This window comes from Hemiscyllium ocellatum, chromosome 1 (assembly GCF_020745735.1).
Source record: "Hemiscyllium ocellatum isolate sHemOce1 chromosome 1, sHemOce1.pat.X.cur, whole genome shotgun sequence".
NCBI classification, from domain to species: Eukaryota; Metazoa; Chordata; class Chondrichthyes; order Orectolobiformes; family Hemiscylliidae; genus Hemiscyllium; species Hemiscyllium ocellatum.
The window spans coordinates 166,381,341-166,408,336 of NC_083401.1; the positions used below are offsets into that span (position 1 = coordinate 166,381,341).

General features: G+C 39.3%; 1 protein-coding gene across 1 annotated transcript; it reads left to right on the forward strand.

Annotated features, from left to right (window-relative positions):
* Window positions 1-24,311: 24,311 nt before the first annotated feature.
* LOC132819394 (toll-like receptor 2) lies at window positions 24,312-26,606 on the forward strand (the record flags this gene model as incomplete). The annotated part of the gene is made up of 1 exon (XM_060830914.1): window positions 24,312-26,606. A coding segment is annotated over one exon (2,295 nt), but the record flags the coding sequence as incomplete, so codon positions are not given.
* Between the last annotated feature and the right edge of the window lie 390 nt (window positions 26,607-26,996).

Here is a 26,996-nt window from a genome sequence, read left to right on the forward strand (position 1 = left end):
TACCTTTGGCACTTCCCTGTCAATAATAAGACCTTTGCTAATTGTTTGCTGTACGAGTGCACTAGTCTTTTGAGATTAAGGCACATAGCTTCCTCTGCCAGTTAGATCTCCAGAAAGCATGTTTTGTTTTTAATTACTCTCACTGAAATGAACAATTTTACATTGTTTCAACATTAATCAATTTGCCAAATCTTCAACAACTCACTTAACCTATGGATATATCCCTTCGCAGTTTCCTTCACAACTTACTCTTCTACTTTACAGCAAATGTAGAGACCAAATCTTCGACAACTTCATACAAATCATTTATATAATTTGAGATCCCAAAGTTGATCCCTGTGGCACACACCATTCATTACATCTTGCCAACAAAAAAAAGTCACCCATTTATGTTAGTCTCTTTTGATAAAGTCCCACCTAATAGCTTTTTTAGCAAAATTAGAGTCCATGGAATAAATAGGACAATTACATTATGTATATTCAGTTGGCTGAGTGACAGAAAACAGAATTTCTTTTTGAACTAGAGGAAAGTACATAATAGGGTTCTCCTACTATTAGGACCTAAGCTTTTCTTATGTATTAATGACTTAGATTTCGGAGTATAACAGACATAAAACCTGAAAGTATTATGAATTATGGGGAGGATAGTGATAAAACTTCAAGAGATGACAGAAGCTGGTGGAGTATGAACAAGTGACAGATGAAATTGTGTGTCAGGAAAAGAGAAGAGCAATTAATAAAAGCATCTGGGTTTTGGGTTTTATAAATCGGGGTGCAAAAGATAAAAATACGATGGATCCAGAGAGAACATTTTCTCAATCCCAGCTTGAGTACTGTGTATAGTTTTAGGCTTTACTTTTAGGATAGAAGTGAAGGCATTAACCTGTTTCCAGGAAGGAGGACTAGAATTCCAAAGAGTGACGACTCTGGGCTGTTCTCCTCAGAGAAGAGGAAGTTGAAATTTGTCAGAGGGGCCTGGACAGTGTGGACAGAGAGAAATAATTATTACTGGTGGTAGGATGCAAAACCCGTGGAAACAAACTTAAGCGATTGGCAAAAGAAGTGAAGGTGACCTGAGGAAAATCCTTTTATCCACAACAAGTGGTTACGATCTGGAATACAGTGTCTGAAAGTATACTGGCAGCAGATTTCATTGAAGCTTTCAAAAGGAAATGGATTAAATACAGAGAAAAGCAAAATGAACAATAATGGAGAAGATGCAGGGAAGTGAATCTCACAAGTTATTTCTACAAAGAGCTAGCACAGCCACAATGGGCTAAATGTCACCTACTGTGATTTATGGCTCCCTCTCCTCTCTGCTGCCTTCTTTGCTGTCCTTCTGTTATTCCCCTCCCTGCTTCATTCCTCCTTCTCATTCCTTTCCCTCAGACCCATTTCTGTTGCTGCCCAGTCGTCACTCTGCTGTCTTCTGTTACCCTTGCCTTGACAATATAAAATACAGACTATTGATCTTCAAATTCTCTTAGCCAATTTAATACCGGAGAGTGTTGTGGATGGAACAATTTTTCAGAGACCAAAACACACACATGTAAAATGGCCACAGGGGGATCACCTGACCACACAAGTTGGCCATGATTCATGAAACCAACGCTGATTAGATTACACACTGACTGAGATGAAATTAACATTCTTCCAAAAGGGAATGAAACCAGCCAGCCCCTTCCCATAGGGGGACCGTGACAAGGTCCTCATCTCCTAATTCATTTACACCATCTTAAAAATTTTTGCACGTTGGAGATAAAAACCTTACCTATGATGGTTAAACATTAAATCAAGCTTTAGCAGACACGGAAAACGCAAAGAGGCTGCAAATTCAAGAAGCTCTTTCTTGGAAGAGTAGAGATGAAATCAGGAATGCAGACAATAAGCAAGCAGTGACAGACATTTAAGGGGTTAATTCATGACTCTCAATAAAAATGCAGTCCAATAAGGATAGCCCTGAATCCAGCAAAGGCGGACTAAAAATAGAGAGAAGATAAACTACAAAGGCAACTAAAAACTGACAATAAGATCACCTCTAAATAAAGACAAAAGGTCAATGTGAACATCGGCCCCTTACAAAATGCATCAGGGTAGATAGTTATGAGAAACAAGGAAATGACAGAGTTGTTAAAGAGATGTTTCGTATGGTGGTTTATGGTGGAACACACTTCGAATATCCTACTAATAAAGAAAACAGGGAAGGAATTAAGCGCTGTCACTATCGCTAGAAACTAATGGGGGCGAAAGGCAGAGAAGGCTGCTGGCCCTGATGGCCTGCATCCTAGGATCCCAAAAGAAGTAGCTACAGAAATAGTAGATGCAATTTTCCAAAAATCCTTGGACTCAGGAAAAGTATTGGAGGATTAGAAAACTGCCATTGTGACATCGTTAATTCAAAAGGACAGGGAGGCAAACATCAGTGACTATAGGTCGGTTAGCAGCATATTTGGAAAATCAATCTCATCAAACAGGGACAGCATGGTTTCATGAAAGGGAAATGCCTGACAAGAGTAGAGAAAGGGGAATAGTTAAAATCTTATATTTGGACTTCCAGGAGGTACTCAATAAGGTACCTCACAAAGGTTAAGTCATAAGATAGGAGCCCGTGGTGTTAGAGGTAGTGTATTGATGTGGATAGAGAATTAGTTAATGGGCAGGGAATAGTGAGTCGGGATAAGGGGTTCTTTTTTAGATTGGATCAGTTGATAATTAGTTGGATCCCACAGGGATCAGTGCTGGAACTACAAGTGTTTACAATATACATGAATGACTTGGAGCAAGGAAATGAATACACTGACACAAAATATGGGTAGAGAGGCAAGTGGCAAGAAGGATACAAACAGTTTACAGATACATTAATAGGTTAAGTAAGTGGGCAAGCATTGGGAAATGGAGTGTAATGTAGAAAAATATGAAGTTCATTTTTAAATAGGGAAAAAACTATAGGAAGATACAACATAAAGGGGCTTGGGGGCACTTGTGCATGAAGCTAGCACACAGGTACAGTGGGTAATCAGGAAAGCTAATGGAATGTTGGCTCTTATTTCAATGGGGTTGGAGTAGATGAGTAGGAAAGTATCACTGCAACTGAATAATGTGCTGGTGACACCAAGTCTGGAGTGCAGTGAACCGTTTTGATTCCCTTATTTAACGAAAGATATTATTTCATTGGAGACAGTTCAAAGAAAGTTCAGTAGGATGACCCTGGTATACAAGGATTGTTTATGAGCCAGGATGAAACAACTTGGAGTTCTACTCACTGGAACTGAGAAGAATGAGAGATGATTTCACTGAAACCTATCAGATTTTTAAGGAGCTTGATAAGGTAAATGCTGAGAGGACGTTTCACCTTATTAGAGAATCTAGGAGCAGAGGACATTGACTCAGAATAAAGGGGTGCCAATCTAAAACATCTCTCAGAATGCTGGGTATATTTGGAACTTCTTGTCACACTCCTGGTGTATATTTAAGGCTGAGATAGATAGATTTTTGATCATTGGCGGAATCAAGGGTGATGGTGAAAAGGTAAGAAAGTGAATATGAGGAATTTTGGATCAGCTATGAATGGTGGAGCAGACTCAAAGGCTGAACAGTCTACTCCTGTTCCAATCTCTTAGCCTATGGCCTTAACTGAGCTCAGGCTACCATTGGAATCTTAGGTTAAAACCTTTTACTTTAAGGACATTCAAAGGGCTCTAAATATTTTAATCTTGCTTTGTAATGGACACTGTTCCCATGAATGTGTAAGGGCCTAAGTGCTATGACACAGAGACAGACAGCTAAACCAAATCAACCTTTCTACCTCTGTATATGCTTCACAATAAAATGAAAACTTGCAAAGATTCTCAATTGTTACTCCAGTAGTTCCTAACCAGAATTTTGAATAAGCAACCCCACTTTGCAAATAAATAGTTCCAGACACAAGTTTTACAAATAAATATATAATAACTTTAGCAGTAAAAAAATTAACCCACAGGGTAATCTAATTAACCCACAGGGTAATCTAATTAACGTCTGTGCCTTAAACCTGAAATATTTATTTGCAGCCTCTATTCACAAAAAACACAGACAAACAAATACAGTCATGGGATACAAGGAAGAAAATAATAAAACAGGCCAGATTATTCAAATTGTTTTTACAATGCTGTTTTACAGGTGTAGATGTGGACTCCCTTGGTTGCTTTTCTGGAAACATTAATCAGGGTCACCTTCTCAATTCACTGTGGTTGAGTGAGTAATATTTTTAACTTCCTCTGCTTGGTGCTTCTGAAAGTTGGTGAGGAAGATTAGGGAGGCAATTTTATTATCTTCATGCCGTGTCATCAGTGGCCAAACTCATCTCCCAGAAAAACATGGCTCAACACAACAACTCCAACTCTGGTTCCACCCTGAGAGACTAACCAAATTTTCCTAAGGCTTCAATTACATTCAACATGTGCCATCTGTTTGTATATAGGGTTTCTTCCAGACTTGCCAGAACCAATTCCTGGATTATTCCCACCTTGTTAAGAGCTAACTTCTGCTACCTTTTCAAACAGGATACTCTTCCCAAGGTTGTTGTGTCAGTAGGAATCCTTTTTAATCAAAGCTTGTCCTCACAATATAATAAAAGCTTGTTTGGTGTTTTTTTCCTTTTACTATAAGCTATTTTCCAAAGTTTACAAATCATGTTCACCTCACAATTCCCAGTTCATGGTTCCAAATCAAAATTGATGAAATAATAAAAATAGAACTCTCACTGCTTTTTCAATAGTTCTAACACACATGTTGCGGCTGTACAGGACATTAGTTAGGCCACTGTTGGAATATTGCGTGCAATTCTGATCTCCTTCCTATTGGAAAGATGTTGTGAAACTTGAAAGGGTTCAAAAAAGATTTACAAGGATGTTGCCAGGGTTGGAGGATTTGAGCCATAGGGAGAGGCTGAATAGGCTGGGGCTATTTTCCCTGGAGTGTCGGAGGCTGAGGGGTGACCTTACAGAGGTTTACAAAATTATGAGGGGCATGGATAGGATAAATAGACAAGGTCTTTTCCCTGGGGCCGGGGAGTCCAGAACTGACAGCGTAGGTTTAGGGTGAGGGGAGAAAGATATAAAAGACACCTAAGGGGGAACTTTTTCACGCAGAGGGTGGTACGTGTATGGAATGAGCTGCCAAAGGATGTGGTGGAGGCTGGTACAATTGCAACATTTAAAAGACATCTGGAGGGGTATATAAATAAGAAGGGTTTGGAGGGATATGGGCCGGATGCTGGTAGGTGGGACTAGATTGGGTTGGGATATCTGGTCGGCATGGACAGGTTGGGCTGAAGGGTCTGTTTCCATGCTGTACATCTCTATGACTCTATGACTGCACGAAGGCCTAGTGATTAAGCTCACATCCTTTTAATCTTCCATCGGTTAGCAGGTACTAAGATTGTTGTTTTTCAAATCAAGGAAACTTTCTGATTGGTCTTTAACTGGATACAGCAGAAATTGTTAAATACGTTTGATTGGAGAAAAACCCATGGCTGAGCACTTAACAAAAAGTCAAATAAAGTTGAACTGTTTCCAAAATTTTCTGTCTTTAAATTCTATGATTTGGTTTATTGTCTGTGTTTTAAGATGGCGCTGAACTGCAGCAATACTAATCAAAGCTTTTCATTGTATTTATAACAAAATACGTGTGACAATAAACAAATCAAATAAATAAAGTATAACCTCAGGCTAAACAGAACTTACACCTATGTTGTGACCAATTGAGGAAACTGAAAAGTGTACACCTGTTTCATAACTTCTCACCTAGTCATAATAGCCTGATTTTTGCCCCATCTCCAATCTTGTGCTATAATGCTCCCTTTCTCTATCTTATTTTGAAGTAAAGGTGAAGTTGGAGAGTTAGAGCAGTCTTCCCAAAACTTCTGTAGTTCTATTAATTTTAAATGCATACTTTTGTTTAAACTCTCCAAAAAGAATTGCAGACAGGATCAGAACCACAAATGAAAATTAGAATATTTCAATCTCAAACTATATACAGAAAGTGAAAGTGAAAAAAAGAAATCAGCAAGAAGAAAAAAATTAAATACTCAACAATAATAAAAATTTGAAGGTATAAGACTTCATACTTAGCAGTCATAGAGATATACAGCATGGAAACAGACCCTTCGGTCTAACTCGTCCATGTCCTCCAGATATCCTAAATTAATATAGTCCCACTTGTCAGCTTTTGGGCCATGTCTTTCTAAAACCTTCCTATTCATATACCCATCCAGATACCTTTTAAATGTTGTAATTGTACTAGCCTCCACCACCTGCCCTGGTAGCTCATTCATTTACCAGTGTGAAAAGGTTGTCCCCTAGGACCCTTTTAAATCTTTCTCCTCTCATTTTAAACCTATGCCCTCTAGTTTTGGACTCCCCTACTTTGGGGAAAATATCTTGGCTATTTGTCCTATTCATGCCCCTCATGATTTTATAAACTTCTACAAGGTCACCCCTCAGTTTCTGATGCACTAGGGAAAATAGCCCCAGCCTATTCAGTCTCTCCCTGCAGCTCAAACTGTCTAAACCCAGCAATATTCTTGTAAATCTGGTCTGCGCTCTTTCAAGTTTAACAACATCTGTCCTATAGGAGGGAGACCAGAATTGAATGCAGTGTTTCAAAATTAGCCGGACCAATGTCCAGTAGAGCCACAATATGACATCCCAACTCCTATACTCAATGCACTGACCAAATGCCGCCTTCACCACCCTGTTTATCTGCAACTCCAACTTTAGGAACTTTGAAATTGCACCTCAAGGTTTCTTTGCTTGGCAACAGTCCCTAGGGCCCCACAATAAAATATACAATCCTGCCCTGATTTGCCCTACCAAAATGCAACACCTCACACTTACCTCAATTAAACTCCATCTGCCACTCCTTGGCCCACAGGTGCCATTGTACTCTGAGAAAACCATCTTCACTACCCACTACTCCACCAGTTTTGGTATCATTTGCAAACCTACTTACCATTCCCCCTATATACATATCCAAGTCATTTATATAAATGACAAAAAGCAGTGGACCCAGCACCGATCCTTGTGGCACACCACTGGCCACAGGCCTCCAGCCTGAAAAGTAACCCTCTGCTAACACTGTACCTCCTCCTTTCAAGCAGTAATACAGAGAAAGATTAGTTGCTTTTGTTAGCAATACCAGTGCTTAAACAAAATAATCTAATGCAGATATGGGACTATTTGCTTCTATAAATTGCCTTACTGCAAATTAATATAACATGTGCTTCCTGTCTATTTCTTACTTGGCAGCTTATACAGTTCAATGTGCTTCAGAATCAGCTCAAAATCTCTGCTTAAAGAGGGGAAAATATGAAAGATGCAAAGGGATGCAAATGTCCATTTGGTTGGATTTGTGTGAGACAGGATTGTGACTAATACAACATTGAAGACTCACCTGGTAAGAATATCTGTTAAATGTTCTTTTAAACAGAAAAAAGATAAAATAAATTTGTATAATCGAACTAAATAATAATTGGTAACTTCATCATCTTTCTGTTTTTAAATGAATGTGGGAATCAATAGGAGTCTAGGAAGTAGACATTAAAAAGTAATGAAATAATTGTTGAGGCAAAAAGAATCAGGGCAAATTAAAAAAACCATCTACTTTGTCATGGTTTACAGATAAAAGGTAACTGTCTAAAGAAATTATGACTATATTGTCCTGAAAATTGAAATGTTACATAATATACTGCTACACAATCTTAATGGACAATAGCTTTCAATAATTTGGGAGGCAAATTTACATAATGTTCCAAACTGTTATACAATTATTTGCTATGCAATTACAGTTCATTATTTGAGCAGTATAGTACACTGTGCCATGTGCAATTTTACAGATACAAACATCATTAAGGAACATAATTAGATTAGATTACTTACAGTGTGAAAACAGGCTCTTCGGCCCAACAAGTCCACACCGACCCGCCGAAGTGCAATCCACCCATACCCCTACCTTTACCCGTTCACCTAACACTACGGGCAATTTAGCATGGCCAATTCACCTAACCTGCACATTTTTGGACTGTGGGAGGAAACCGGAGCACCCGAAGGAAACCCACGCAGACACGGGGAGAACGTGCAAACTCCACACAGTCAGTTGCCTGAGTCGGGAATTGAATCCGGGTCTCTGGCGCTGTGAGGCAGCAGTGCTAACCACTGTGCCACCGTGCCACCCACAATTTGATCTTAAATCTCTATAAACCTGAATCTTGTACTTAATTTTTAACAGATCAATTTTAAAATTGATTTTAACAGGTTATTTTATTTTATATTGCAATTATTATCTTTTTTAAAAAGATCTTTACTTGTCTCACCAGATCATAGGGGCTGCTCTCTTGTTAGACAGAAGGTGGTGATTTAACCTGAGGGCCCCAGACTCAGGTGAGGGAAGAGGTTGAGAAGGAGAGCCCTTCATGGTAACATCAAACCGGTGATTGGAATTGAGCCCATGCTGTTGGCATCACACTGCTTTGCAAACTAACAATCCAGCCAACTGAGCTAAACCAATTCCTGATCTTTGCTTACAGCTCTAATTTTAGATTAACAATCCAAATTGGATTTATTAAAGCATTATTTATAAAATTTGTAAACATTTTGTAGGCATTTCCAGAAATGGAATTACAGGAAACTAATCTAATTAACTTGCATGTTAACCAGGACATGTCTGGCTCTTAAAAACCAAAAACCAGCAGATGCTGGAAATCAGAAGCAAAGACATAAATGGCTGTAAAAGCTCAGCAGGTCTGGCAGCATCTGTGGAGAGAAATCAGAGTTGCCATTTCGGGTCCAGTGACTCCTCCTCAAAACTCTGAGGAAGATGTTCTGAGGAAGGGTCACTGGATCCGAAATATTAACTCTTATTTATCTCCACAGATGTTGCCAGACCTGATTAGCTTTTACAGCAATTTCCGGTTTTATGTCCAGGTCTTGCTAAAATTCATTATGTTGGTCAAATTTTTCACAACCAATTTGATGAAAATTCAACAGGGCAGAAGTGGGTTGGCAGCAGCAGGTAAGACAGAGACTCATGCCTTTGAATGGGTCTTGAAATAGACACCCAAGCTCCTAACAAAGGCAATGGAAGCCTTCTATCGAAATGAGAAACATCCATGATCCACGGGCATTACAATTAATATGGTGCCATTCCAAGAAAAATGTAGATGGAGCTGTGACTGATATAAGATAAATCACCGGGAAGTCTGTTGATTGTAAACTGGCTGGTGATTTTGGGAGCAGTGTCAATGAAGCACAAGCATTTTGCTCTTACATTTGCATTTGTTCCCATAGTTTATAACCAGCTTAAAAACATAATCATGTAAATGTCTATAACAACTACAGTATTTTGATTATGTAAAATATATTCTGCAGAGATGCAACTATACGCCACTAACTACAAGAAAAAGTAATGGAAAGGTGTGGGAGAGAAAGATAAGGAAATCTCAGAGCAGTACCAAATGCTGAGTGTGCAAACAGTAGTAAAAACACTTACAGTGAAGTGTACAATTGCTCTTATATAAAGAGATGTAGAACTTAGAGGGACAAAAGTTCAGTAATGCTACTTCTGAGACAAGGTTGCATGGGCATGATCAAAGAATAAAGAGCTAAAGATATGTGTCTTTCTACAAGGAAATTTGGCCAGATCATTGAATTCCTTGTGGCAAGTCTCACATTCCAATATGAAATACACTTCCATTTAAATCAAATACATGTCCACATTTACCGACTTAATTTACAATGCTTCTCAATCCTCCATCTTACCAGTCCTTTAACGTTATCAGGTAAAAAGAAATGATATTTGTACCACTGTTTAAAGTTTCCCGGTACTTTCACTGCATTATTTTTTTTAAAAATCATTCATGAACCAAGGGCATTGCTAGCTGGGGCAGCATTTATTGCCCATCCCTAATTGCCTAGAGGACAAAGTCAGAGGTCACACGACACCAGGTTATAGCCCAACACATTTTTGAAATCACAAGCTTTAAGCATGCTGCTCCTTTGTCCAGCTGATGGAAGTTATGAAAGCTTTTGATTTGAAATAAATGTGTTGGACTATAACCTGGTGTCATGTGACTTCTTACTTTGCCCACCCCAGTCCAATACTTCCATGTCATGCCCAGAGGACAATCTAAAGAGTCAACCACATTGCTGTGGGGATGGAGTCACATGTAGGCCAGACTAGATAAGGACAATAGTGAACCATTGGGTTTTTAACATTTGACATGACCTCCATTAGATTAGCATTTAGAATTCAATAAATATCTGGAATTAATTACACCATCAGCCATGGTGGGGTTGAACCCATGACTGTTAGTCTGATGTTCTGGTCCGGTAACATATCCACAATGCGATTTGTTTCCCTATTGTCAGTTTACATTTTCAGCTACTTTGGTGCAAACATTTCAAAAACCTGAACATCAGACTGAAGCAAAGACTGTCTAACCGCTGGGCAGTGACATGTGATACTTTGGTTAGAAGCCTTCACAAAAACCAACCCATAAATATTGGCTATTGAAACTAACATGAGCAACGGAGGACAATCAAGAAATCAAAACTAAAAAATTGTTAGAGGCAATTGTTCAGTTGCTTTTTCAGTATGTTAACTTATAAATGATTGCTTTCAGAAATACAAAGATTCAATTCCTCAGTTTTCCACTGGTAACAATTCTTATTGGTACTCTGGACACATCAATTCAAAGCCCATCATGGTAATTGGGGAATTTTAAATTCAATAACTAAATCTAGAATTAAAAGCTGGTCTAACAGTGACCATGAAACCATTTTCAATTGTCATAAAATCCCATCTAGTGATTGCTGGGCCTCTTGCTGAGATATTTTTATCATCGATAGTCACAGGTGAGATGCCGGAAGACTGGAGGTTGGCTAACATGGTGCCACTGTTTAAGAAGGGCGGTATAGACAAGCCAGAGAACTATAGACCATTGAGCCTGATGTCAGTGGTGGGCAAGTTTTCCATAGACATCTACAGCATGGAAACAGATCCCCTTCAGTTCAACCCATCCATGCTGACCAGATATCTTAAGCTATTCCAGTCCCATTTGTCTGCATTTGGCCCATCTCTCCCTACACCATTCCTGTACATATACCCATCCAGATGCCTTTTAAATTATGCAAATGTACTAGCCTCCACTACTTCCTCTGGTAGCTCATTCCATTCATGCACGACCCTCTAATTGTTGGAGGGAATCCTGAGGGACAGTATGTACATGTAATTGGAAGGGGAAGGACTAATTAGGGATAGTCAGCATGGCCTTGTGCATGGGAAATCATGTCTCACAAACTTGATTGAGTTTTTTGAAGAAGTAACAAAGAGGATTGATGGGGGCAGAGTGGTTGACATGATCTATATGGACTTCAGTAAGATGTTCGACAAAGTTCCCCATAGGAGACTGGTTAGCAAGGTTAGATCTCTCAGAATACAGGGAGAACTAGCCATTTGGATACAGAACTGGCTCAAAGGTAGAAGACAGAGGGTGATGGTGGAGGGTTGTTTTTCAGACTGGAGGCCTGTGACCAGTGGAGTGCCACAACGATCGGTGCTGGGCCCACTACTTTTTGTCATTTATATAAATGATTTGGATGTGAGCATAAGAGGTATAGTTAGTAAATTTGCAGATAATACGAAATTAGAGGTGTAGTGGACAGTGAAGAAGTTTACCACAGATTACAACAGGATCTTGATCAGATGGGCCAATGGGCTGATAAGTGGTAGACGGAGTTTAATTTAGATAAATGCAAGGTGCTGCATTTTGGGAAAGCAAATCTTAGCAGGACTTATACACTTGATGTTAAGATTCTTGGGAGTGTTTCTGAACAAAGAGTCCTTGGAGTGCAGGTTCATAGCTCCTTGAAAGTGGAGTTGCAGGTAGATAGGATAGTGAAGAAGGCGTTTGGTATGTTTTCCTTTATTGGTCAGAGTATTAAGTACAGGAGTAGGGAGGTCATGTTGCGGCTGTACAGGACATTAGTTAGGCCACTGTTGGAATATTGCGTGCAATTCTGATCTCCTTCCTATTGGAAAGATGTTGTGAAACTTGAAAGGGTTCAAAAAAGATTTACAAGGATGTTGCCAGGGTTGGAGGATTTGAGCCATAGGGAGAGGCTGAATAGGCTGGGGCTATTTTCCCTGGAGTGTCGGAGGCTGAGGGGTGACCTTACAGAGGTTTACAAAATTATGAGGGGCATGGATAGGATAAATAGACAAGGTCTTTTCCCTGGGGCCGGGGAGTCCAGAACTGACAGCGTAGGTTTAGGGTGAGGGGAGAAAGATATAAAAGACACCTAAGGGGGAACTTTTTCACGCAGAGGGTGGTACGTGTATGGAATGAGCTGCCAAAGGATGTGGTGGAGGCTGGTACAATTGCAACATTTAAAAGACATCTGGAGGGGTATATAAATAAGAAGGGTTTGGAGGGATATGGGCCGGATGCTGGTAGGTGGGACTAGATTGGGTTGGGATATCTGGTCGGCATGGACAGGTTGGGCTGAAGGGTCTGTTTCCATGCTGTACATCTCTATGACTCTATGACTGCACGAAGGCCTAGTGATTAAGCTCACATCCTTTTAATCTTCCATCGGTTAGCAGGTACTAAGATTGTTGTTTTTCAAATCAAGGAAACTTTCTGATTGGTCTTTAACTGGATACAGCAGAAATTGTTAAATACGTTTGATTGGAGAAAAACCCATGGCTGAGCACTTAACAAAAAGTCAAATAAAGTTGAACTGTTTCCAAAATTTTCTGTCTTTAAATTCTATGATTTGGTTTATTGTCTGTGTTTTAAGATGGCGCTGAACTGCAGCAATACTAATCAAAGCTTTTCATTGTATTTATAACAAAATACGTGTGACAATAAACAAATCAAATAAATAAAGTATAACCTCAGGCTAAACAGAACTTACACCTATGTTGTGACCAATTGAGGAAACTGAAAAGTGTACACCTGTTTCATAACTTCTCACCTAGTCATAATAGCCTGATTTTTGCCCCATCTCCAATCTTGTGCTATAATGCTCCCTTTCTCTATCTTATTTTGAAGTAAAGGTGAAGTTGGAGAGTTAGAGCAGTCTTCCCAAAACTTCTGTAGTTCTATTAATTTTAAATGCATACTTTTGTTTAAACTCTCCAAAAAGAATTGCAGACAGGATCAGAACCACAAATGAAAATTAGAATATTTCAATCTCAAACTATATACAGAAAGTGAAAGTGAAAAAAAGAAATCAGCAAGAAGAAAAAAATTAAATACTCAACAATAATAAAAATTTGAAGGTATAAGACTTCATACTTAGCAGTCATAGAGATATACAGCATGGAAACAGACCCTTCGGTCTAACTCGTCCATGTCCTCCAGATATCCTAAATTAATATAGTCCCACTTGTCAGCTTTTGGGCCATGTCTTTCTAAAACCTTCCTATTCATATACCCATCCAGATACCTTTTAAATGTTGTAATTGTACTAGCCTCCACCACCTGCCCTGGTAGCTCATTCATTTACCAGTGTGAAAAGGTTGTCCCCTAGGACCCTTTTAAATCTTTCTCCTCTCATTTTAAACCTATGCCCTCTAGTTTTGGACTCCCCTACTTTGGGGAAAATATCTTGGCTATTTGTCCTATTCATGCCCCTCATGATTTTATAAACTTCTACAAGGTCACCCCTCAGTTTCTGATGCACTAGGGAAAATAGCCCCAGCCTATTCAGTCTCTCCCTGCAGCTCAAACTGTCTAAACCCAGCAATATTCTTGTAAATCTGGTCTGCGCTCTTTCAAGTTTAACAACATCTGTCCTATAGGAGGGAGACCAGAATTGAATGCAGTGTTTCAAAATTAGCCGGACCAATGTCCAGTAGAGCCACAATATGACATCCCAACTCCTATACTCAATGCACTGACCAAATGCCGCCTTCACCACCCTGTTTATCTGCAACTCCAACTTTAGGAACTTTGAAATTGCACCTCAAGGTTTCTTTGCTTGGCAACAGTCCCTAGGGCCCCACAATAAAATATACAATCCTGCCCTGATTTGCCCTACCAAAATGCAACACCTCACACTTACCTCAATTAAACTCCATCTGCCACTCCTTGGCCCACAGGTGCCATTGTACTCTGAGAAAACCATCTTCACTACCCACTACTCCACCAGTTTTGGTATCATTTGCAAACCTACTTACCATTCCCCCTATATACATATCCAAGTCATTTATATAAATGACAAAAAGCAGTGGACCCAGCACCGATCCTTGTGGCACACCACTGGCCACAGGCCTCCAGCCTGAAAAGTAACCCTCTGCTAACACTGTACCTCCTCCTTTCAAGCAGTAATACAGAGAAAGATTAGTTGCTTTTGTTAGCAATACCAGTGCTTAAACAAAATAATCTAATGCAGATATGGGACTATTTGCTTCTATAAATTGCCTTACTGCAAATTAATATAACATGTGCTTCCTGTCTATTTCTTACTTGGCAGCTTATACAGTTCAATGTGCTTCAGAATCAGCTCAAAATCTCTGCTTAAAGAGGGGAAAATATGAAAGATGCAAAGGGATGCAAATGTCCATTTGGTTGGATTTGTGTGAGACAGGATTGTGACTAATACAACATTGAAGACTCACCTGGTAAGAATATCTGTTAAATGTTCTTTTAAACAGAAAAAAGATAAAATAAATTTGTATAATCGAACTAAATAATAATTGGTAACTTCATCATCTTTCTGTTTTTAAATGAATGTGGGAATCAATAGGAGTCTAGGAAGTAGACATTAAAAAGTAATGAAATAATTGTTGAGGCAAAAAGAATCAGGGCAAATTAAAAAAACCATCTACTTTGTCATGGTTTACAGATAAAAGGTAACTGTCTAAAGAAATTATGACTATATTGTCCTGAAAATTGAAATGTTACATAATATACTGCTACACAATCTTAATGGACAATAGCTTTCAATAATTTGGGAGGCAAATTTACATAATGTTCCAAACTGTTATACAATTATTTGCTATGCAATTACAGTTCATTATTTGAGCAGTATAGTACACTGTGCCATGTGCAATTTTACAGATACAAACATCATTAAGGAACATAATTAGATTAGATTACTTACAGTGTGAAAACAGGCTCTTCGGCCCAACAAGTCCACACCGACCCGCCGAAGTGCAATCCACCCATACCCCTACCTTTACCCGTTCACCTAACACTACGGGCAATTTAGCATGGCCAATTCACCTAACCTGCACATTTTTGGACTGTGGGAGGAAACCGGAGCACCCGAAGGAAACCCACGCAGACACGGGGAGAACGTGCAAACTCCACACAGTCAGTTGCCTGAGTCGGGAATTGAATCCGGGTCTCTGGCGCTGTGAGGCAGCAGTGCTAACCACTGTGCCACCGTGCCACCCACAATTTGATCTTAAATCTCTATAAACCTGAATCTTGTACTTAATTTTTAACAGATCAATTTTAAAATTGATTTTAACAGGTTATTTTATTTTATATTGCAATTATTATCTTTTTTAAAAAGATCTTTACTTGTCTCACCAGATCATAGGGGCTGCTCTCTTGTTAGACAGAAGGTGGTGATTTAACCTGAGGGCCCCAGACTCAGGTGAGGGAAGAGGTTGAGAAGGAGAGCCCTTCATGGTAACATCAAACCGGTGATTGGAATTGAGCCCATGCTGTTGGCATCACACTGCTTTGCAAACTAACAATCCAGCCAACTGAGCTAAACCAATTCCTGATCTTTGCTTACAGCTCTAATTTTAGATTAACAATCCAAATTGGATTTATTAAAGCATTATTTATAAAATTTGTAAACATTTTGTAGGCATTTCCAGAAATGGAATTACAGGAAACTAATCTAATTAACTTGCATGTTAACCAGGACATGTCTGGCTCTTAAAAACCAAAAACCAGCAGATGCTGGAAATCAGAAGCAAAGACATAAATGGCTGTAAAAGCTCAGCAGGTCTGGCAGCATCTGTGGAGAGAAATCAGAGTTGCCATTTCGGGTCCAGTGACTCCTCCTCAAAACTCTGAGGAAGATGTTCTGAGGAAGGGTCACTGGATCCGAAATATTAACTCTTATTTATCTCCACAGATGTTGCCAGACCTGATTAGCTTTTACAGCAATTTCCGGTTTTATGTCCAGGTCTTGCTAAAATTCATTATGTTGGTCAAATTTTTCACAACCAATTTGATGAAAATTCAACAGGGCAGAAGTGGGTTGGCAGCAGCAGGTAAGACAGAGACTCATGCCTTTGAATGGGTCTTGAAATAGACACCCAAGCTCCTAACAAAGGCAATGGAAGCCTTCTATCGAAATGAGAAACATCCATGATCCACGGGCATTACAATTAATATGGTGCCATTCCAAGAAAAATGTAGATGGAGCTGTGACTGATATAAGATAAATCACCGGGAAGTCTGTTGATTGTAAACTGGCTGGTGATTTTGGGAGCAGTGTCAATGAAGCACAAGCATTTTGCTCTTACATTTGCATTTGTTCCCATAGTTTATAACCAGCTTAAAAACATAATCATGTAAATGTCTATAACAACTACAGTATTTTGATTATGTAAAATATATTCTGCAGAGATGCAACTATACGCCACTAACTACAAGAAAAAGTAATGGAAAGGTGTGGGAGAGAAAGATAAGGAAATCTCAGAGCAGTACCAAATGCTGAGTGTGCAAACAGTAGTAAAAACACTTACAGTGAAGTGTACAATTGCTCTTATATAAAGAGATGTAGAACTTAGAGGGACAAAAGTTCAGTAATGCTACTTCTGAGACAAGGTTGCATGGGCATGATCAAAGAATAAAGAGCTAAAGATATGTGTCTTTCTACAAGGAAATTTGGCCAGATCATTGAATTCCTTGTGGCAAGTCTCACATTCCAATATGAAATACACTTCCATTTAAATCAAATACATGTCCACATTTACCGACTTAATTTACAATGCTTCTCAATCCTCCATCTTACCAGTCCTTTAACGTTATCAGGTAAAAAGAAATGATATTTGTACCACTGTTTAAAGTTTCCCGGTACTTTCACTGCATTATTTTTTTTAAAAATCATTCATGAACCAAGGGCATTGCTAGCTGGGGCAGCATTTATTGCCCATCCCTAATTGCCTAGAGGACAAAGTCAGAGGTCACACGACACCAGGTTATAGCCCAACACATTTTTGAAATCACAAGCTTTAAGCATGCTGCTCCTTTGTCCAGCTGATGGAAGTTATGAAAGCTTTTGATTTGAAATAAATGTGTTGGACTATAACCTGGTGTCATGTGACTTCTTACTTTGCCCACCCCAGTCCAATACTTCCATGTCATGCCCAGAGGACAATCTAAAGAGTCAACCACATTGCTGTGGGGATGGAGTCACATGTAGGCCAGACTAGATAAGGACAATAGTGAACCATTGGGTTTTTAACATTTGACATGACCTCCATTAGATTAGCATTTAGAATTCAATAAATATCTGGAATTAATTACACCATCAGCCATGGTGGGGTTGAACCCATGACTGTTAGTCTGATGTTCTGGTCCGGTAACATATCCACAATGCGATTTGTTTCCCTATTGTCAGTTTACATTTTCAGCTACTTTGGTGCAAACATTTCAAAAACCTGAACATCAGACTGAAGCAAAGACTGTCTAACCGCTGGGCAGTGACATGTGATACTTTGGTTAGAAGCCTTCACAAAAACCAACCCATAAATATTGGCTATTGAAACTAACATGAGCAACGGAGGACAATCAAGAAATCAAAACTAAAAAATTGTTAGAGGCAATTGTTCAGTTGCTTTTTCAGTATGTTAACTTATAAATGATTGCTTTCAGAAATACAAAGATTCAATTCCTCAGTTTTCCACTGGTAACAATTCTTATTGGTACTCTGGACACATCAATTCAAAGCCCATCATGGTAATTGGGGAATTTTAAATTCAATAACTAAATCTAGAATTAAAAGCTGGTCTAACAGTGACCATGAAACCATTTTCAATTGTCATAAAATCCCATCTAGTGATTGCTGGGCCTCTTGCTGAGATATTTTTATCATCGATAGTCACAGGTGAGATGCCGGAAGACTGGAGGTTGGCTAACATGGTGCCACTGTTTAAGAAGGGCGGTATAGACAAGCCAGAGAACTATAGACCATTGAGCCTGATGTCAGTGGTGGGCAAGTTTTCCATAGACATCTACAGCATGGAAACAGATCCCCTTCAGTTCAACCCATCCATGCTGACCAGATATCTTAAGCTATTCCAGTCCCATTTGTCTGCATTTGGCCCATCTCTCCCTACACCATTCCTGTACATATACCCATCCAGATGCCTTTTAAATTATGCAAATGTACTAGCCTCCACTACTTCCTCTGGTAGCTCATTCCATTCATGCACGACCCTCTAATTGTTGGAGGGAATCCTGAGGGACAGTATGTACATGTAATTGGAAGGGGAAGGACTAATTAGGGATAGTCAGCATGGCCTTGTGCATGGGAAATCATGTCTCACAAACTTGATTGAGTTTTTTGAAGAAGTAACAAAGAGGATTGATGGGGGCAGAGTGGTTGACATGATCTATATGGACTTCAGTAAGATGTTCGACAAAGTTCCCCATAGGAGACTGGTTAGCAAGGTTAGATCTCTCAGAATACAGGGAGAACTAGCCATTTGGATACAGAACTGGCTCAAAGGTAGAAGACAGAGGGTGATGGTGGAGGGTTGTTTTTCAGACTGGAGGCCTGTGACCAGTGGAGTGCCACAACGATCGGTGCTGGGCCCACTACTTTTTGTCATTTATATAAATGATTTGGATGTGAGCATAAGAGGTATAGTTAGTAAATTTGCAGATAATACGAAATTAGAGGTGTAGTGGACAGTGAAGAAGTTTACCACAGATTACAACAGGATCTTGATCAGATGGGCCAATGGGCTGATAAGTGGTAGACGGAGTTTAATTTAGATAAATGCAAGGTGCTGCATTTTGGGAAAGCAAATCTTAGCAGGACTTATACACTTGATGTTAAGATTCTTGGGAGTGTTTCTGAACAAAGAGTCCTTGGAGTGCAGGTTCATAGCTCCTTGAAAGTGGAGTTGCAGGTAGATAGGATAGTGAAGAAGGCGTTTGGTATGTTTTCCTTTATTGGTCAGAGTATTAAGTACAGGAGTAGGGAGGTCATGTTGCGGCTGTACAGGTCACTGGTTAGGCCACTTTTAGAATATTGCATGCAATTCTGGTCTCCTTCCTATTGGGAGGATGTTGTGAAACTTGAAAGGGTTAAAAAAAAGATTTACAGGCATTTGCCAGGGTTGGAGGATTTGAGCGATAGGGAGATGTTGAATAGGCTGGGGCTGTTTTCCCTGGAGCGTCAGAGGCTGAGGAGAGGTGACCTTATCGAGGTTTATAAAATCATGAGGGGCATGGACAGGATAAATAGACAAAATCTTTTCCCTTGGCGTCGGGGAGTCCAGAACTAAGGTCATTGGTTTATGGTGAGAGGGGAAAGATATAAAAGAGACCTAAGGGGCAACTTTTTCATGAAGAGGGTGGTACTTGTATGGAATGAGCTGCCAGAGGATGTGGTGGAGGATGGTACAATTGCAACATTTAAGAGGCATCTGGATGGGTATATGAATAGGAAGGGTTTGGAGGGATATGGGCCAGGTGCTGGCAGGTGGGACTAGATTGGGTTGGAATATAGCATGGTCGGGTTGGACTGAAGGGTCTGTTTCGGTGCTGTACGTCTCTACGACTCTTTGACTCTATAATATTCTTTCAAGAAGGCGAACCTTACATTCTCAACAGCTCTTTCCCTGTCCCACCATATTTAATGACTCATATATATGTATACTCAGGTCTGTCTGCTCCTGCACACGCTTCAGATTAGTACCATTTATTTTACACAATCTTTTAAAGTGTATCACTTCATAATTCTCTTATATCATTCGGCACCTAGACATTCACTCTACCAACATGCCAATCATGACGTGGTGGTGTGTCAATGAACTTGTTCTGGGGATATTGACTCAAATTCTACCATGGAGATGGTGAAATTTGAATTCGATGGAAAGAAAAACCCAGAATTAAAATAATTTGGTCTAAAGGCAATTATGTAACCACCATTGATTGTTGTGAAAACCTGTGTGGTTTACTAATGTCCTTTAGAAAAGGAAATCGGTCATCCGTATTTGTTCTGACCTCCATGTGACTGCAAATCACACAGCAATGTGATTGATGCTTAAATTTCCTTTGTGTAATTAGGGATGGACATTACATTACCTAATGCTGGCCTAGTAGCAATGTCCACATCCCATGAGCAATTTTAAAGTAGGCCCTTTTGAAATTCTTCATGGTCCTCCTCACAGTTTAGAATTCTCCCAAGTTTTGTGACATCACAAACTTTGCTATTGTCCCCTGCCCACCAAGATCTAGATTTCTTATGTATATCAGGAAAAGCCAAAGTCCCAATAATAGGGTAAGCCCAGCACATCAGTGCAAAATATTTGCAAGTGTCTTCAACCAAAAGGGCAAATAGTTTGATCCATCTCTGATTCCTCCTGATGTCCCAGAAATTCAAACGTCAGCTTTGAGTCAATAAGATTCACTCGATGTAATTTCCAAAAACGGCTGAAGGCTCTGGATCCTGCAAAGGCTAAGGGTCCAGTCAGCATTCTGACGATACTGCTGACAAAACTGGCGCTCCCGAGCTTGCTGCACTTAATCAAGCTGTTCCAGTAAAGCTACAACCCTGACTCCTATCTGACAATGTGGAAAATTTCCCAGATATGTCCCACAAAAATAACGTTCAATCCAAACTGGTCTATCAATCTAGAAAGGGTGATCAATAACGTTATCAAGTTACACTTACTCAACAATGATCTGCTCACTGATACTCAGTTCTGCCCACTTGTCTCCTGACCTTAGTCCAGCTCGGTCCAAACATGGCCAAAAGAGCTGAACTCCAGAGGAGATGTGAGTGCAAAATGCCCTTGGCAATACAATTGACTGTGTATGGCATTAAGGAACCCTCACAAAACTGGAGTCCATGGAATTGGTGAAAAACACCTCTGCTGATTGGAATTAAACAAAGACTGTTAGGGTTGTTGGAGGTCAATCATCTCAGCACAGGCCATTATTACAAGAGTTCCTCAGTGTGGTTCCTAGACTCAACCGTCTTCAGATTCTTCATCAAAGACCTTCCTTCCATAATAAAATCAATGCAAGAATGTTCACTGATGATTGCACAATGTTCAGCACCATTTCCAACTCCTCTGATACCAAAGGAGTCCATACGTAACAAGACCTGCACAGTGTTAAGGCTTGGGCTGATAAGTGGCATTAACATTCACACTAAACAACTGCTAGGAAATGACCATCTCCAAAATAGAGAATTCAACTTTTTTCACTTATTCTTTGATGACATTACCATTGCTGAAATCTCCACTAAAGCCCAGGAGTTTGTTTTGATGTGAAACTACACAGGACCATGTATATAAATATTGTTAGCGAGTTTTGAGAAGACTTGTAGCTCAGGTTAAGGTTTTGGATATAGGTTTGCTCACTGAGCTGAAAGGTTCACTTCCAGACGTTTCATTACCTTACTAGGTAACATCTTCAGTAAATGACATCAGGAAATGACATCACCAACCCAAAGAAACCCAAACATATAAATAGAAAACAGGAATTTTCAGCATTGCTTCGCACGAGGTCCACTGAAGATGTTACCTAGTAAGGTAATGAAACATCTGGAAATGAACCTTTCAGCTCAGCGAGCAAACCTACATCCAAAATATGAATATTGTGTCTACAGAACCAGCCAGAGGCTAGGAATGTTGCAATGAGTAATTCACCTTCTGTCATTCCTGTGCCTGTCTATATTGAAAAGGCACAAGTCAGCAGTGTGATGGAACACTCACTCTGTATCTGGATGAGTGTAGCTCCAAAGGCACTCAAAGGCCTTGACACTATCCAGTCAAAGCAGCTACTTCATTGGCATCCCATTCACCACCTTCAACATGTAATCCCTCCATTATATGCACACAGGAGCAGCAGTGTGTACCATTAAAAAGATACTCAGTGTCAGAGGTTCCTTTAGAAACGCTCTCCAAGTCTACAATCCGCTATCTAGGAGAATTAGGTTAGAACATATGTGGGAATACCACCACCATTAAGCTCCCTTCTAATTTGGAACCACATCACTATTCCTTTACTGAAACTGGATCAAAATCTTGGAACTTCTATCCTAACAGCACTATAGGTATACCTACACCACATAGAGTTCAGAGGTTCAAGAAGGCAACTCACAACACACCTACTGAAGGACAACTCTCAATGGGTAATGATATTGACATTTCACAGGGATGTGGGTATCATTGTCAATGAATTTTTTAAAAAACTACGTTGTTCCAGTGCCATTTCACAGCTCACTGATACAGGGAATAGCAACAATGCCAATACTAACATTTCTGGAACTGTATTAGCTTCTTCAGACCCCAGTATGGTCCTTCAATTTGTCAGATAGCTGGGGTATTTGACAATGAAACAGAAAACTTAGTTACTTACAAGTGTTGCTTGATCTGCTGCCACAAGGTTTCTGTTCACGTTGCAGGGGCTGTCCCCTAGTGTCACAAAAAGACACATATAGACTCAGTTATGTACTGAATACATGGTTAACTGAGTCATTTTGCAGTAAAATAAATTGCTGCAAGCCCTGCTAATTAAAATGCATGGTATTGCTTTTTACTAATCCAAAGCAGAACAGATTTCACTGTTAAAACTTTGTTAGCATCAGAACTTGCTTCAAAAATCATATTTTTATAATTCATTCACAGAAGTTTCATTGTTTACGCTGGCCAAGTAACTGATTTGAAGACCCTAACAGACCAGGATGACAGCTGATTGTTTGATAATTGTTTTCATCGATATTTATTGCTACGTTCACACACATCGTGGCAGGTGGGAGTGGATATTTTTTGGGTCCTGTAAGAGTAGATATTTTGCACGCAGAGTGACTGAATTGGGTAGAAGCTGGAATTTCGATTTCCCTACGGCAGTTGAATTGCTGAGATTAAGTCAGCAACGTTCCTATGGCATCTCAGGCCTGTGGGGTGGATCCATAATTTCAAAAATAATGTTTATTGATGTGTGGAACTTCTTAAAATTACACCCTACTGTCAACATAAAGTCAGTGGTGCATAAGAATCTTGTGGTATGTTCGCTTATGGCTTTGTGCAACTGTGTTTTGTGGTCAGTCTTTTTTCCTGCTGAACTGCATGGCACCATAGAAGCAGGAGAAGAGGCTTGGAAACCACAAAAGTGAGGTGGGTGGGGGAGGGGCGCAGTGTTGTATAAACTCAAGTCACAGGCAGCAAGCTATGGAAGAGGAAAAGGCCAAACACCGAGGCGTGGTTGGTAGAGTTTTCATTGTGACCAAAGTAATTGGAAAGCTTACTGCTCATCATGGCTGAAATCCAGGGACAAACAAGTAACATTGTCCTCCTTCCTCATCTGTTTCAATTGCTGAGACACTTCTGTATGTGTCACATACACCCAATTTTCCTTTAATCTTGGCTGCAGTCAAAGGGAAGGCTGGTCAAGATTGAGCCATCCAGGAAAAGCCTAATGGACGATGGGCACAGGGGTTTGGGAACAAAGAAGTGTACTCAAAACGTAGAGTCTCCCTGTTTGAATGGAAGGCTGTTTGTAGTTTGCCTGTAGTTGCACCATGGTTGCAACTGACAGCAGGCTTCCCCTCCACTAAATCTCATCTGGTTCCCATGAACACTGTCAATTATTTACTTAGAAACAATGTGAGAAATGGCAAAAGGTCAAGAAAACAGAAGTGGCACACAGTGCTGGTTATATGGTCAATTTGTCAATGCCAGAGTTAAAATTCTACCCCATATATATGAAAGGATTACATTGTTATGATTTTAATTACAATTTAATAATTTGGGAAAGTCATTTCAAAGTAGATCAAACTTTGTGTCATGACTGAGATTTGAGAAAGTTGAATACTTAATTTATCATTTCCATTGAACTTTTTCATTCTGTAACTTATCTAATTCTACAGTTCTGAATTTGCAATACATTAGTTGCAATCTACAAAAAATGAAAACTTTCAGCTATATGCTACATTAGTATTTTTAAATCTTGTTCATTTCAGAAACCCTGAAGAGCAATGAGTTCTCCCTCACTGTGGATCCTGCTTGTTGAGTGTATTTTTGTACATGCACCTTTCTTAGAAGGAAACACTGACCCATTTGATGCCTGTCAGAAATGCGACCCTGACAACGTCTGCAACTATTCATCGATGAAGCTACAGAAAGTTCCATGTGTATTGGAAAATGTACTGGAGTTTAATCTGTCTCACAACAAAATCTCACAGATTATGGACACCGATTTCATAATATATGTGAAACTCAAAAGACTTGTATTGCAATCAAATCGAATCTGGTCCATTACTGAGCACTCATTTCAGCGTAACACAGACCTGGAGTACCTTGACTTGTCGAGTAACCTTCTGACACACCTGTCACCACATTGGTTTCAACATCTTTCCAAATTACAATACCTTAACATTTTAGGAAATAATTACACAGATTTGGGATCAGGAAGAATTTTCTCAAAGCTGTCAAAACTCAGATGGCTAGAATTTGGCAATCCTTCTCTCTCTATTCTAAAGGAAGATGACTTTGTAGGAGTTACACATCTGGATGAGTTTATTGTAACAGCAGATAAATTACTGATGTATGAGAATGGGAGCTTCAGTTCATTCAGAAGTATAAATCATGCTAGCTTAAGGCTGCCTTATACAATCCTGAATGAACCAAGTCAAGCTCAGCAGATATTTGTCGATTTATCAGGATCCACCACCCACATGGAGCTGAGAGACTTAGTATTTCCAGACAAAGCCGACAAGCAGCCATTTTTACCAATACATAATTCATCTCTGAGAAAATTCACTCTCAGAAATACTTTTCTGACTGAAAATGCTGTGATTAATTTTATAAATTCAATGGCGAGCACAAAATTATCTGAACTAGTAGTGCTAGACAGTAAATTTTCAGGAGTCGGGAAATGGAAGGGAATAGACAATATAAAAGATAATTCTCTAAATACAGTAATATTAAGTAATATATCCATTAGACACTTCTATTTATTCCATGATCTTTCAAATATTAGTGGTCGATTTAAATTTGTTAAAAATGCTACATTTACAAAGCTAACGATGTTCCTGATGCCTTGCACTGTATCCAAACAGTTAAATAGTATGGAGTACCTTGATTTAACAGACAATTTGTTAAATGATAGGAGTTTAAAAGAAACTCTCTGTTCAGGAGCTTTGCCTTCACTGCGTTATCTTATTCTAAGAAAAAATCATTTCAGAGCCCTGGATAGAACAAGCCCAAAATTCACTAAACTTTCTAAACTTATCTATTTAGATTTGAGCCAGAATAGATTCAGTGACATAAAAACTTCATGCAAATGGTCTGAAAAGCTTCAATTTCTAAACCTTTCGAGCTGTGATATCAAAAGTGTAAAAGAATGTGTCCCTCCAAATATTGAAGTGTTGGATTTAAGTAACAATATTATCAGCAGTTTTGCTGTCCATCTGCCTTCTCTCAAAGAATTAAATTTGTCCAATAATAAATTGAAAAGTTTACCAGGTGATGGCTACTTACCAAAGATGGAAATTCTGAAGATCAGCAGCAATAAACTCACTTCTCTGACAGCTGAAGAAATCAAGACATTTCAGAAACTTAAATTTTTAGAAGCTGGAAAGAATAATTACATTTGTTCATGTGAATTCCTGTTCTATATGAATAACGCCATAACAGTGCAACTGTTGGACCGGGCAGAAAATTACATTTGTGATTCACCTTTAATTCTCAGGGGAAAGGTGGTACAAAACACTAAGCGCTCTTTTTTTGACTGTCACAAAACATTGTCCCTAGCCTTACTGTGTGTTGGCCCAATTTCAGCAGTAACCATTGCAGTGGTGATGTGCTACAGATATCACGTGTTCTGGTACATCCAAATGACATGGGCCTGGCTAAAGGCAAAGAGGAAACCAAAGAAAGTGAGAAAGAATAACATTTGTTATGATGCATTTGTCTCTTATAGTGAGATGGACTCAGAATGGGTGGAGAACTTACTGGTAAGAGAGTTAGAAAGCGCTCATCCACCGCTGACACTCTGCCTTCATAAGCGTGATTTCATCCCAGGCAAGTGGATAATGGATAATATTATTGAGTCCATTGAGAAAAGCAGGAAAACCCTCTTTGTTTTGTCTCAACACTTTGTCCAAAGTGAGTGGTGCAAGTATGAGCTTGACTATACTCATTTCCGTCTCTTTGATGAAAACGATGATACGGCCATCCTTGTTCTGTTAGAGATGATTCCAAAGGAAACCATTCCGCAAAGATTCTGCAAGCTGAGGAAACTGATGAATACAAAGACCTACTTGGAATGGCCTCAGGATGAAGTGGAACAGCAAATCTTCTGGTTTAATTTAAGAGTCGCATTACGAGGAGATAACATTACAAGTTTGTAAGTATTTTCAGTATTTTGTTCCATTAAAATAAACCCAGTTGTGAAACATTGGCTGAACCATCACAACAGTGATTACGTGGCTTTAACTAACCATCAAGATGCTAATGACCTGATCATTTTAACAAACCACTCTGAAAAGAATTGCCTTGGAATTGAAATGTATGGCTACATTCACTCCAAAGAATCTCTGCACCACAGCTTATAAAATAATTAAATATGCAAATATTCAAATCTTTGACTTGCAAAGATCAGAAATTTATTTGGCTGATTGAACGTATGAGCGTTCCACAATCTAACTATAACAGTCTCAAAAACAACTCATTAAATCTGCTGCTTGGACGTTTTGTCTGAGCAATTCTTAGTTCTCAATGTAATCAAGAGAAACCCTGGA